At 42.8% G+C, this 13825-nt stretch overlaps 1 protein-coding gene across 6 annotated transcripts in view; it reads right to left on the bottom strand.

Annotated features, from left to right (window-relative positions):
- The window catches only part of CCDC88C (coiled-coil domain containing 88C), a 147288-nt gene extending 134231 nt beyond the window's left edge, over positions 1 to 13057 (bottom strand). For 2 of the 6 annotated variants that reach the window (XM_075926709.1, XM_075926710.1), the window contains exons 1-3: positions 12448 to 13057; positions 11035 to 11135; positions 1661 to 1769 (exon numbers count right to left, since the gene is read on the bottom strand). In XM_075926709.1, coding sequence (XP_075782824.1) covers positions 1661 to 1769; positions 11035 to 11135; positions 12448 to 12507 — 270 coding nt within the window. In that variant the 5' untranslated portion in view covers positions 12508 to 13057. Of the gene's footprint in view, positions 1 to 1660; positions 1770 to 11034; positions 11136 to 12447 lie in introns of those variants that run through there. The other 4 variants (XM_075926711.1, XM_075926714.1, XM_075926713.1 and 1 more) reach the window with 3 other exon arrangements.
- Positions 13058 to 13825: the final 768 nt, after the last annotated feature.

Genomic DNA, 13825 nt, shown 5'->3' with positions numbered 1-13825 from the left:
TTAGCGAGACAGAAACTGAAGAAGAGTTCTCTGTGGGTTCAAAAGCTTGTCTCTCTCACCAACAAAAGTTGTTCCAATAAAAGATAGTATCTCATCCACCTTGTCTCACACTGCCTTCTGCGGTCTTTAGAACTTCATACAGATTTATAGTGTTGCATAAGAAATAACAAAAACAGACAAGGAAATCCCATCTTGTTGTTATGGTAAAAGACTGTCGAAATTGGATTTTCCTACTAGGGTAGAGAACTCAAAAAAAATAACTTTAATTGTCCCATTAAGTAAATGATAACCCATTCCAGCAACTCCTACCATGCTAAACAACTGATACATAAGTTTGCAGTATTAAAAAAAAATTATAAAATGGCACTACCGTATTTTCCAGCGTATAAGACGACTTTTTATACTAAAAAATATCCCCCAAAAATCGGGGGTCGTCTTATACGCCGGGTATAAACATACTGTAGCTTCGGCTACATACAGAACGTCCCTATTATTACCTTTTAGCCCGCTGGATGTGCCCTAATACAGTACTGTAGCTTCGGCTACATACAGAACGTCCCTGTGCTGATACTGTATGTACCGTGCTGAGCCAATCACGGCAAGCTGTGTCATCTATTAATGCATACAAAGCCTGCTCGGATTGGCTGAGTCAGAGAGGCGGGCTATTACAACCTTTGCCAATCCGAGCAGGCTTTGTATGCATTAATAGAATACACCGCTTGCCGGGATTGGCTCAGCGCAGTACATACAGTATCAGCACAGGGACGTTCTGTATGTAGCCGAAGCTACAGTACTGATGTTATTAAATGGTGTTGCCTCGGAAGGGGGGGTAGTCTTATATGGCGAGTATAGGCCAAAACCTATGTTTTAACTGGAAAATTAGGGGGTCGTCTTATATGCCCAGTCGCCTTATACGCCGGAAAATACGGTATCTACTCTAACATGCTGCCATAACTTGCATTTAAAAATAATCAGTTCTATTTTACTATCTTCTGCATGAATCCCTTTCACTTTCAGACGGTCTTTATCAAGCTAAATATTTTTCATCATCTCTCTCCTATAGGGGCAGCAAGCAACAAAACTGTAATGAAAGTTAATGTAATACCATTATTTTCCCACACTCTCAAGAGATGCAATACTTCCATTCAGCTGCCTCTAGTGTACAGCATATGGCTAGAAAAGATACAGGTGGAAGAGAAGAATCTGGAATGAGAGTTGATGTGGTCAATCTCTCATGAGACTTATTTAAACGCAACTTGTACGTGCAGGACTGCTGTAGTACTACTTGGCATTTCAAGATGCCTTCAGGGTGTTAAAGAAACACTACTTATTTTAAAAAAGTTTTATATCCTCAGACATTAGTCCTAATTCATAGATCCTGCAGGATAACTGAATATTGACACAGCTAACCAAAGAGCTATCAAACCCTTCAAAGTCTGTTTTTAATCCTTTTGTAAAATCTGCTGATGGGTCATGAAGGCTAGAAAAGTTAGCTAACTCTGTATTTCATAGTGCTGGCAATGATGGCTGAAAATGCTTTTACATGAACACAATTTCCTCTTCATTTCCTGTGGTATTTTTCTTTTAACAGACTAACAACTCCTCTGCTAGCGGAAACACTACAACTCTCAGCAGGCGCAAGTAACAGCCAAAGACACACCTGATAATAAATCTTGATGTTTCTGACTAGGATGGTCAGATTTTGGATTCGGAGAATGACATCATTATTGACGTGCTTGTTGACACGCTGGTTTGTCGGACGTGGATCTCTAGGGGGAGGAAAAAAGGAGAAAACCAAATTTTAGTGTGAGAGTAAGGCATCAGTGCTATCCTGTCACACTACAGTAGTGCAGTGCAAAGACGATTCTTGACCATTTAAGTATTTCAGTAAAATTAATACAAACTTACAGCACAATAAACTAACGAAATATTCATACACTCTATGTAACACACTTAACACATTTTGGATGTGGCAATTCAAGAGTCTCCCGCACTTCTAAGCAACAGCACCCTGCAATCACTATGTGCCCCCAGAGCAAGAGGCATGTGGCATATACACAGTTAAACTATCCCTGACTCAAGGAAATCTCATTAATCCATCAGCCATTTTCTGTCTTGCCCAACTAGATTTAAACTCTGTCTTATTTTGAGTGTTCAGTGTGTAGCACAATGGGACCCAGGTCGTGGAAGACATACAAAGGTGCATATTTGTGGGAAAGAGTGATTAATCAAGGGGGGAGGGGGAGATTCGGAGGCTAGAAGTTTTGTTTGTTTTAAAGGAAGTGACTACAACTGAACCTTGAGGGTGGAAAGATATTACTGGTTTTGAAATAAAAGAAAGCCTCAAATAATTAACTGAATCTGTATGCAAGTTATACAAATTAATGCATCTCTAAAGGGATCTGAAAAACTTGGGACCCCGAGTTCAATGTCAGAGTGTTATCAGCTAACCAACATAGGCATCTGCATCCAGGGCTCTGCTTTGGCTGTTAATCAAACCATTAACAAAACCTCTAAAGGAAACACTGAATTTGGGTGTTGACAGGTGAATTAGAGGGAACTATGAAACCATCAAAGTGTACTTAAGTGCCTTAAGCAGTGAAGAATCTTTGTATTTTTAAATACAATCACCTCAATTCATCTTTCCACTGATCATGGGTGATATGTGTAGACATCACAGTATCTCTCCCATTAAAGAGAAGATGGTTTTGCTAAAATACTTGACACCTATATGCATGTGCAGCTGGTGTTTATAAATGCACTGAGAAGCAGAGGGATAAATTTGACACTGGCATAAGTGGGCAAGACTGTTTTTATGCACTCTTACAGAATCAGTAAAGTTTGGCACAGAGTGCAGTTTTAATGCACAAGTCAAGAAAAAAAAACATAGGACCTCAGCATAAAACACCATGCTATCAGTTTTGCTTGAACTTCCTCATTTGTGTTGATGTTTGCAACCCTAAGATAAACTTGCCTTTGCTACTGAAACTGGTGCTCAGACACTATAGCAGTGGGGTCATACAAGCGAGACAGCTGTGCAGCAGCTTAGACAGCTGTGCAGCAGCACAAGACAAGACACGTGCAGGATTTTAAAGCTGAATCTGGGTTTGGCCTCTCCATGTCCTTGTTAGACCAGCCTTTGTGGACAACTCTCTAAAGGATACTAGGAGAGAGACTGATTCTGGTGGCTGCTGGATGCTTAGGCCTTTGAGATGAAAGTCATTACAATACATAGCGAAGCTACAAGGGAACACACAAACAGTGAAGAGAAACTGACCAAAACAGAAGGGACAGTTCTAAGTCCTCCAGGCTCCACATGAACCAATCCGTTCATGAACTGCATCATGATTCTGCTGTCCAATACTAGTGCCCATTAGCCTAAAGTCTAGATACAGAAGAAGAGATGCTATCTTTGGCTATTCTGTTTGGCACCTGCTGTCATACTTTAAACAAAGGAAATATTATTTTGGATGGTTGCTTCTCTCACAAATCTATCACTGGGAGGTCATATGAATGATGGGGCTGGAAAATAAGTTGACTTTATAAGTTGCATTAATTAAAAAGCCCACAAAAGGAAAACACACCCAACCCACTGAATACACAAAAAAAGGTTATAGCAGACAACTGGTGTTTCTGCCGCATATTCCTATATAGGACAGTTTTAGGCCCAAGGTGAAATTTTCAAAAGACTAAGTAATTCGCCAGCATAGAGACCACAGTCATGTAGTTTGTGGCCCAATAGGAGAGAAAGAGATACAAGACCACATATATGGCAACTCCAAGCTTCCTAAACAGCATGGTATTTTATGCATGAGGTGAGGTAAACAACTCCTCTCCCTGAACCAGAAATGCTTTTCAACTTCTCATCACAGAAGCATTTTATGAAAAAAAAAATTAATACTCTTTGTACAGCAAATTTAGATACTGGAGATGAACACATGTAACAGGCCAATGGTCACCAACCAGTAGATCGAGATCTAGTGGTAGATCTTGGAGCCTCTGGCAGGTGATTCTGACTGGTTTGGTGAAGAGGCTGTCAAGTACCAGCACTTCAGCTGCTCCTCCCCCCATGGCTCCTCATCTCCTGCCCTTTGTCTTGGAGCTGCCTCTCCCCCTAGGCAGCCTCCTACTTTCTGGGCAGGGCAGGGGAGGGAGAGGAAGGCGCTGATGTCAAGGTGTCTCCTCCCACTCTGTATCCTTTCACCACAAAGCAGAGAGGGGGCACAACAGGACTCGAGATGGAGTTCGCTCTCTACTTTAGGGGGTGGTCCAGAGCTAGAATAGGGGTGAGCCTGCCTTATCCCCACTGCATCAACACCCAGGAGCCACCTGAGGAAAGCAATGCCTAGCTGGAGACCACATCCTGAACTCCTACTCTAGTCACGAACCCCCTCCTGCACTTCAAGCTCCTGCGCCAGCCCCCTGCATCCAAACACAGTCCCAGAGCCTGCACCTAGAACCCCCCCACACACACATTCCAGATTCCTTAATCCAAGACCAGAGCTGGCACCCCAGCCTGATGAAAGCGAGTGAGGATGGGCAAGAGAGGAAGGACGGAGTGTACAGGCGCAGGGCCTCAGAGAAGGGATAGAGGCGGGCAAAGGTATTTATATTTGAGGTAGATCTTGGATTGCACTTAAATTCAGAAAGTGATCTTGTGCTTAAAAAGGTTGGAGACCACTGCAACAGGAGATCAGTAAGTTATGACGGTCATGGGAAGTTGCTTTTTGAGACAATGGCCAGTTTCTGGTAATGACCATTTGTCCCCGTTTCCTTGGGTTTACACGATTCTTTAATCTAAAGACCTCTTGGCCCAGTTAATACTTGGACGAACACCTAACCCATGAATACCAGGTGTTCTAGGCACTTCGCTTTTTGGCAACAAAAATTGATACTTCATTATAATATTTTTTAAATAAGCTTTTTAAAATATTTTCCGTGTTTGATCTTCTTTCTAGTATAAGTGGGCAGCATTATGCAAAGTGGATGGATTGGATTGCTGCTGCTGCTATCTCTACATCACTCACCAGGATTTAAAAATCCACTAGTCCAAGTCTAGCTGGATGTGGAGAGCATGGATGGGCTGAGTGGTGTCAGGGAGCAGAGACAGTGGGATGGTTGGCCACTAAGTGAAGGGAGCAAGTGTGGAATCACAGCAACAATGGGACAGCCATGCCTTTTAGGCACCAGTAAGGCAGGACCAGAGTTGTCCAGGGCCACTTCTGTATCTTCAGGATAAGAGGTAGCAGAGTGGCATCTGCCCCACTTCTTTAACTGGGGAAACCAGAAATGAATGTTTGAATGAGCGGCCGCATATGGGCACATACGGGACAGGTGTGTGAGTTGGAAAATACTGGTCTGAGGAGAGGGGAAGAATATTTATAGAGGTGGGAAAATAAATGAAAACAAAACCAAAAGTGGGAAAAGAAAATACCAGAAATCTAGACAAGAAGCAAAAAAACAGAACTCAGTGCAGGGAAAAAGAGAGGAAATTACTCAGAACACAAAAAAGGGCACAACTCAATCTGTAATAGCAAAGAATAGGGGAAACAAAGTCAGGGAGGGGAAAACCAGGTCCTACAAAATCACAGAATAGTAGTAAGCTGTGCAATAGGAAGCAGGCTTCATATTTACAGCAACAACTTTTTCCTTTAATGAAACTGAGACAAAGAGTCTCAAACTGTGCTTTATGTCCATGATATTGCTTCACATCTTTGTTTCCAGCTTCTAAATTCCAACCATTCTCAGCTCAACCACTGGCCTCCTAGGCAACTTTGAGCAAGTTTCTGGCGGCTCCATGTCTCAGTTTCCCCATTTGCAAAATTGGGTTAATGATACTGACCTCCTTTTGCAATGTGTTTTGAGAGCGCTTAATGAAAAGTTGTTTGTAAGAGCGAGGTATTATTAAATTGTATTAAGAGAAGCTAAAAAGATATCATACTTTGATTACACAGAAAATGAACAGGGATATTATACAATCAAAAAGGGGAGTGACAGCTCACAAGCATCTCTGTATTAAAATATGCCCACCATTATGAATGAGATTGAGAACCCCACAACTGAGTCACACAAGTCCCTTGATAGTCAGCATTTTTCTTAAATCCCCCTGTAATATATGAATACATAAAAATCTCAACTTTCATTTCTAAACAGAAAGTATGTTTTTAGCCCACTGGATTGCAGAGAAAAACTTGAAAACATGGGCCAAGTAGAATCTGAAGGTTTTAAAAAAAAAAAAAAAAAAAAAAAAAAACACACACACACACACACACACCACGAGGCAAATAAAAGGACCACAAAATTATTCATTACAAAAATCTCATGATTTTTAAGCCATTCATGATTTTTTGATGGGTTGGGAAGAAAATGGCATCTTGATGTTTGAGCTGCTAATATGAGGTAACTGTGCTTGAAAGGAGCTCAGAGAGTTAGTCCCAGTTAAAATAGATCATGAACTATAAGAAAGGATTTTTTTTTTTGGTTCTAAATGACAGGTATTACTTGAGTAATTTGTGGCTATAAGTGGGAAGCCTTCAAATAGGGCCCAGAAATTATCCAGTGTCACAGTTCATCAAATAACCAGGGTGTAAGACAAATCTAGACTGATTTTGTCAGCTTTACAAGATATTTTGGGAAGATCTATCCTGAAGTCCCGCCCTCCTGTATTCTTTTGCCTGCACTTTGTTCCTGGAAGTAATTATCTACAAGAAAACAACCCACAAATGAGGTCTTTGTTTAATATACATGATTCAACTATCAGCTTCCTCTTCTTTCATATGTAATGGATTAATGAGGGTAGAATTGGATCCTAAACTGCCTGACAGTGTATTAAAGAAATATTCAAATATGATTTAAAACTGCACTAGAGATATGCTTCAAATAATATAATCCAGGCTCAAGCATATATGTCTGCTTGCTGCTTCCATTATTATATTGGCTACTCCCACCAAATGTACAGAGGCCACAGAAGACAGGTTGATGATATTAAAAACCATAAAAATGACAATAAAAATTAAAAGATATTTCTTATACAGAATTTCCATATAGGAATTGCAAAAAGTGACTGTTTTGTCAGGTTCATTTCTGTCCGGTCTAGGTGTATACCCTATTGTTTAACAAGCCAATACACAAACATATACATCAACCATTTCTCAATAAAACACTCCATCATAAGAAGAGAAGGGCTTATATTAACAGATATTCCTAGCCCAATGCAAAAGCTTTGTGTCACTAAGAATCAGTGTCACACCAGGAAGCAACACAAAACTGTATGCAGCAGTCTGAAAAACGTTGAAATGTGGCTGTAGACGTACTAATTCCACCCTAGGGATGTAAAAATCTCGTTTAATCAGTTAACCAGTTAAACACAATAGTTAACCAGTTATCTGATGAAATGAGAGCGGGGGCCCTCCAACCCAGCTAGGCTGGGGCTGCTCTGGTCCCCATCGGTTAATCGTAACTGGCAAGCATCACTTGGTAAAAGGAATGCTTACCAGTTAACCCAGAAGTTCTAGTCCCTTGTCATATTACTCCTGATTCACTACAGATAGCTGTAAGTATCATTTGAATATAGTATCATTTGTTCATAACAAGGGATATTATTTACAGATATGCAGCTATGTCATATCCATGCATAGGTCAGCATGTGCGCCAGAATACAGAAGGAGACCGTCAACAACAAAGAGACTTATTCTGTTTACCAATATCTAAAAATGTTGTGACATTTACACTGGATAGTTGGCCACTGTCTGATTCAATATGTAACTATCACCTGCATGAGTGTGTAGAGAAGACTATCATGCCCCCTTGCAAAATTAGAGAGGGTCTGAGGTTCTGCTCACTTCTCAGGTCCCTCTGAACTCTGTCTAAAAGAACAGGATGACAGCGAGGCCACTGGCCAGCCCTCACTCCCCTCCCCCAATTCACAGAGCCAGCAGACCTGGACTGGCAAAAAAAACTGCAGCAAGCTGCACTTCCTTCCAAGCCAGCCTGATGCAGTTGTCATGCTCATCTGACTAAGCCCTCCCAAATGCCTCCTGAGGGTTCTGGCTACAGCACAACCCTTCTGCACCCACATTAGCATGCCAGATGGTGTGTAGGGTATAATCCAGCCCTATCACATTTAGAAGTCATTGGTCTGATGGTGTGACTGGAGCCTACCTAACACTTCATAAAGTCAAAGTCCTATGCTTTGCCAGTAATCAAAGTTCACCAAGTTTAACTAGGCAACTTAATAGAGCCACTGGACGCATTTCAACGATGATCTTACATTAAACCGCACTTTGCAGAAGGGTTAACAACAAAACACCTACAGCACAATCCCTGCAGCTTGAAAAAGTTTTGTTAAAGGGTCTCAGTTGAGGTGGTGGTGGTGGTGATACAAATGCCAGCTTCACCAACTTCCTTTGAGAGACAACTGTTTTGCTTAAGGAAACAACTGGGTTTCAATCACATGAGATCATAAAAAAATTCCAAACCTAAAACTGAAACTGGCATTTAGGTGTGAAGTCATACGTCTATGCTGAGTGTGTTCAAACAAGTTTGCCAACAGGATATTCCTCAGGCTAAACAATTTCAAGTACCCCTGACAAGAAGAAAACACCTGATTGGCCAAACAGTTGTCTAACAGCTCTTTACTATGCTCCCCTTCTGTGTGCCTTCAGAGCACCAACACACAATATATTATCAGGTTTGTCAAGGGCCCAATGGTTTCATCAAAAAGGATCTTGAAACATTTTAAATCAACATTACATGGAACCTGAGCAACTGATGACTGAGCATTTCTAAAGCTCATTTGTTTTTCTATTCTGAAAGCTTTGTGGGGCAGAAACACATTGGATCTCCTGATTTACAGGCAAGCAGTAATTGCATTGCAAATTCTAAAGGTTCGCTAAGAAAGAGTGAAGGTCAAGGACAGTAACTCTCTTCAGCACCTTGCTGGGTTGGGTGTACATAAATACCGAGGCTCATCGGTTAATTGTGTAAAGGGCTACACATTCACATCCTAATTACAATCAGGTCACCTGAATCCTTCCCCTCTGCAATTCAACTGGATTTTATTATTTACACCTTGCCGCAAAATGCACAGTGTGACCTTATTACAGTTCAATTAATAAAAGAAAAATACTCAGTTGCTCATATTTCTTATTGCAAACAGACACCAAGATAAATAAAAAGAGTGTTAAATAAAATCTCTCTGGATGTACTGTTAACATTTCCAACAACGTCCATAAATTAGTTAATTCTGTAGCTACTTAGTTAATTCCAAACCAGCCTCTTTACAGCTGTAACATTTTACTTGTCAGGCATGGAGCTGTACCTTCTAGAAAGACAGACATGAGAAACATGATGTAAAACCCCCTTCCACTTCTACACACAGAGAAAATTCAGATCTCAATCTAAATATTGATGCTTGGAGTCCTGGTTTTACAAACGCTATTTAAAAAATGGTTTTACCATGAAAAATGACTAAGAAACCAGACTTTCTGTAACCAGAGTCATAGCTCATGCACAGGGGAGCAGACAGCCACGCAAGGCCTTAAGAAAGGTTGAGGGGAGGGAGGGAAAAGCTCCCATGATCCCAGAAGGGGCAGAGCATTGGGCAGAAGGGGCAGGGCCAGGGGCAACCAACCCTCTGTGCCAACCAGCACATGCCACACCGGGCCCCCACTTCCCAGCCCTCAGAACCACCAGAAAGGGCCCAGAAGTCACAATGGCAGACGGGTCCTTTAGAAATCATCGGGCCTCAAGGCAGTTGTCACCTTTGTTTCTCTCTCTAGCCCTCCATTAGAGGCCTGCTCATGTAAGATTTTATTAGTTTTTTTAAAACTTCAGTAAGCATTGCAGAAACAATACACCTTAGGGAGAGTGATCTGGATTCTAGATTCTACTTGGGCTCATGTTAACTGTTAGCCAAATTCCATTTACAAAATTTTATTGTTGGCAGTGCACAAACAAGAAAGAATTCAGTTTGTTTTGCAGATGGTGGCATGTGGAACTGGTCACCATCAGAGACAGGATATTGGACTAGATATCTTGGGGTAAGATGATAGACTCAAGACACCATCTTTACAAAGTCACTTTTCAGAAAGCATTTACACAGTAAGCTTCCGGTGACAAGTTAATCATCTACGGCAGGGTTTTTACAAGTCCTTAGTGTTAGCCTATATTGGAACTGATTGACGTCTATGGTAAAAGGTCCATAAACGTCATTCAATAGGAGGAGAATTAGCCCATATTACATGTTTTTGAAAAAATCTCACCTTTAAAAGTTAAAATAAAAAACTCTTCCAAATAAATTCCGTATCTGAAATATGTTCATTATATTTAAAGCCAAATACAAATTCATATGAAACAGAATCTGCATATGATAAATTCAGCAACAGGAAAGGATGTGGTCAAAACTAGATTAACACAGAAACTTTTTACTAAGAGCTTACTTAAATGTAAGAAAAACAGAAAAATTAATGTATCTATTTCAGATTAAACTATTTACAGATATCCAAGTGTTCCATGACAAACATGCTACCCAAATAAAAAAGCAGTTTACTGCATTACATGAGCAATATGAAACTTTATATTTTAATATAGATATTTCATCCTTTGTTCAGCTTGACAGATTGACTACAGTAAAATCTCACATAAGGCTTTTAAATTTCCCCAAAGATGATGAAATCCTGGGTAATACAGAAACAATTAATGAATTTATCAGGACGAATTTTTAAATGGAGTCAAATTTTTGTGGTCAGTTTGGGAAATAACCTCCCCCCCAAAAAAGATTTCTCTTTTGGCCATGCACCTGCTTTCCTCCCAATTCTCTATTAATTATACAGAAGACTAAAATGCTTCACTGATGGTCAAACAGTAACATCTCCTTTACTTTCAATAGTAAGACATTTCATTCATCAATAATGAGGCAATCTGCATATCTGGAAATCGTATCTATTCAGAAGTATTGACAAATCAATGTCAGTAATTTCAGGTTGGATCTCACAATACTAAATAGTTTTCCTTAGTCCTTAAAAGATCACTTACATTTGCAACATGATTTTGTTCAGAAAGACGCCATCTACCAGATCCATATACATAGACAATGTGTCTTCATTTTCATTCCCTAATGGTCCAAATGTCTTCACCTGTCAGAAAAAGCAGCAGCAGCTATTTTAATAAACCATCACAATTTTCTTGCTTAAGAATCTAAATTGCCACAAAACTCATTAGAAACCACCTTCAACCCCACCCCTGACAAAGCAACTACATACTGAGTAGTTTAACAATCTCTGTACATCTTCCAAACACAAAAGGCTCATGTTCAAATAGGCCTTCTAGCATAAAGGGAAGGAAGCAGTCCTGCTGTAAACTGGTTGATTTCAACAGTGGTGAACTTGTTTACACCAGCACTGAATTTAAATCAAAATTGAATGTTTTTCCAACAGCTCTACACTAGGAATTATTTGGGGGAAGGTCTTTGGCGTTATGTTACAGAGTAGGTTAGACCAAACAAGAACTGTATGTGTGTTCATAAAAATAAAAGGACAGTGGTTCTTTTTGGGCAACTCTCACCACCAAGCCCAGATATTTGGGGCTGAGGATGCCCTGGCCTATTTGACAACACTGTTCACATTTAAATGAAGATTAAGACAGATTCCTAACTGGTATCTGATGTCAAACCCATAGGGAGACAGTTCCTTGCTCTCATTATATCACTGCAAGATTTCCACAATTCAGGCTCCTTTCCCATCTCCCATTTCAAAAGGTGGAGTTTAACGCTTTCCAGCTCAGATCCACCACGGTCCTTTTTCAGATGTCCTGAATGCATTATTCCAATGATAGCTCTCAACCCGGAACACGGAATCCTGAAAGGCAGTTTTGCTTTGGACCCATCGGAAAGCCAATAAGTAGTAGAATAGCTCCTGTTTGCAAGATGGTCTCCACTCCACACCCCACTCCCTCCAAAGTCAAAGTCTATTTTCTTCTGTGCACCTATTGTTAGCAACACCTCCGAACAAACGGCTTGTTACAAAGGGAACAAGCCGCAGGGTTCGGGAGAGGAAAGTTTCTTTTTGTTTGGTAAGCAGGTCTAGAAGACCCTTCCAGGTCGCCATCACTTGCTTTTATGTAAAGTTGAAAAATAGAGCTACTTTGTAACTGCGGGATCGGAGTAGACGTATTTATTTAAACAAGCAAACAAGGACCCCAAAACCTGCGCCCCTGCCAGCCGCCAAAGCCGGGACAATTCAGCCTGGCAGAGAGATCGCTGCGTGAAGTTGCTTTGAAGAATCAGAAAAGAAACGCACTGCTCGAAAAGCAGCGCTGGTTTGTGCGCACAGCGGGACGCGAGCAACTCGCAGCCCTTCGGGGCAGGCAGCCAGGTGCTTCCCGGGGCGCTGGGGGGAACGGGCAGCCCCCGCGCCACGAGGACCTATAACAATGCTGCTCCAAACTTACCCAGGTCACCAAAGGGCTCTGCAGGAAGAGCTCCAGGAGCTCGGAAATGGTCACATCCATGTTCCCGGCCGGGGCTCGGCTCACAAAGGCAGCGTGGGAAGGGCTCGCTCACTCGGGAGACAAAGGCGAAGAGCCCATGTCCCGCGGCCCCAGCGCCCGGCTGGAGCTGCTCAGCAGAGAAACAATGCGAAATCCATCTCCCTTTCTCCGGGGGGCACACGGTGTGCAGGGCCGCTTCCCCCGTTTCTAAGGCTGTCCAGCCAGGGATGAGAGCCCCCCGGCTGTAGGGGCTCGCCAGTCACTCCGCCAGCAGGCTGCCGCGCCCGGGAGAGACTCTCCCGCTCCAAACAAACTCGGCGGCAGCAGGTTGCTCGGCGCGCTCAGAGGGGGAGGGAAGGTGCCAAAGGAAGCTCACGAACCTCGCTGCAGCATTGCCAGCGGCGAGCCGGGGACCTTGTGCGCATTACAGGGTCCCGGGAGCGCGCGAGAGGCCATGCAACTCGCAGCCCAGTGCACCAGAGCGAGCTACGCTGCGCCCTTTGCCCCGCGGCTACCTGCAGCAAGCAGGAAAGTCCCTGCGCCAGCAATTAGACCGGCGGCGGGAGGGGAGGTAAGGAGGAGCTTTGACAGGCACCGCCGGCTGCAAATGGGGGGCACGAGAGTGGATTGAAACTGGCCAATGGGAGTTGCCGCTGGCCTAACTTTGGTGTCCGCTGAGCGAGTACAAGTGGTAGGGGGTGATCACTGCTGCGGGGGGGCGCTGCGGTCGATGATTGGGGCGGGTGGCGCGAGGTGGCCTGGCTGGTCTGCGCGCCCGAGTGAAGGATGCCATCGGGGAAACCTGCCTCCAGCTGGCTCCCAGCACTTAGCCACCTCTCTCAACTCAGACTGCGGGCGTCGTTGCTGGTGCCCAAAGCTGAGGAAACATCAGTGCCCAGAGCTCGCTGTTGGTTCTTTGCAGAGCATTGAACAGAGGCACTCTATAACCGGGAGGAGCTGAAAGATAAAGAAGGAAAGCGATAGGGGTGTCTGCGTGTGAATCCGGCTCTCATCTCAGCAGAACCCGCATTAACTACAATTTAATTATCAGAGGGAACTGTACATCTACTTGCCCCCATGTAAATGGCCATAACTGTTATTAATCCACTCAGGTAAAAACCCTTGGGCGCGGGGAACAAATAAAATTAGGTCCCTCTCAACTCCAAAATGCAATGGAATAGAAAAAAACAGGAACTGAGGAAAGAGTAGCTGGAGAAGCTCAATGGGGAATTGTGGATTCTGGCTGTGGTCAGAAAACTAGGGTGTATCATTGTAGACACAGAGGCTGAAAAAGCAGGACACTCCTGTGGACACTGGTCCAGCTCTGGGTTCAAGTGTC

The sequence above is a fragment of the Pelodiscus sinensis genome, chromosome 4, assembly GCF_049634645.1.
Source record: "Pelodiscus sinensis isolate JC-2024 chromosome 4, ASM4963464v1, whole genome shotgun sequence".
Classification (NCBI taxonomy): domain Eukaryota; kingdom Metazoa; phylum Chordata; order Testudines; family Trionychidae; genus Pelodiscus; species Pelodiscus sinensis.
Note: the sequence above shows the minus strand (reverse complement) of the source record. Positions and strands in the feature narration are given on the sequence as shown.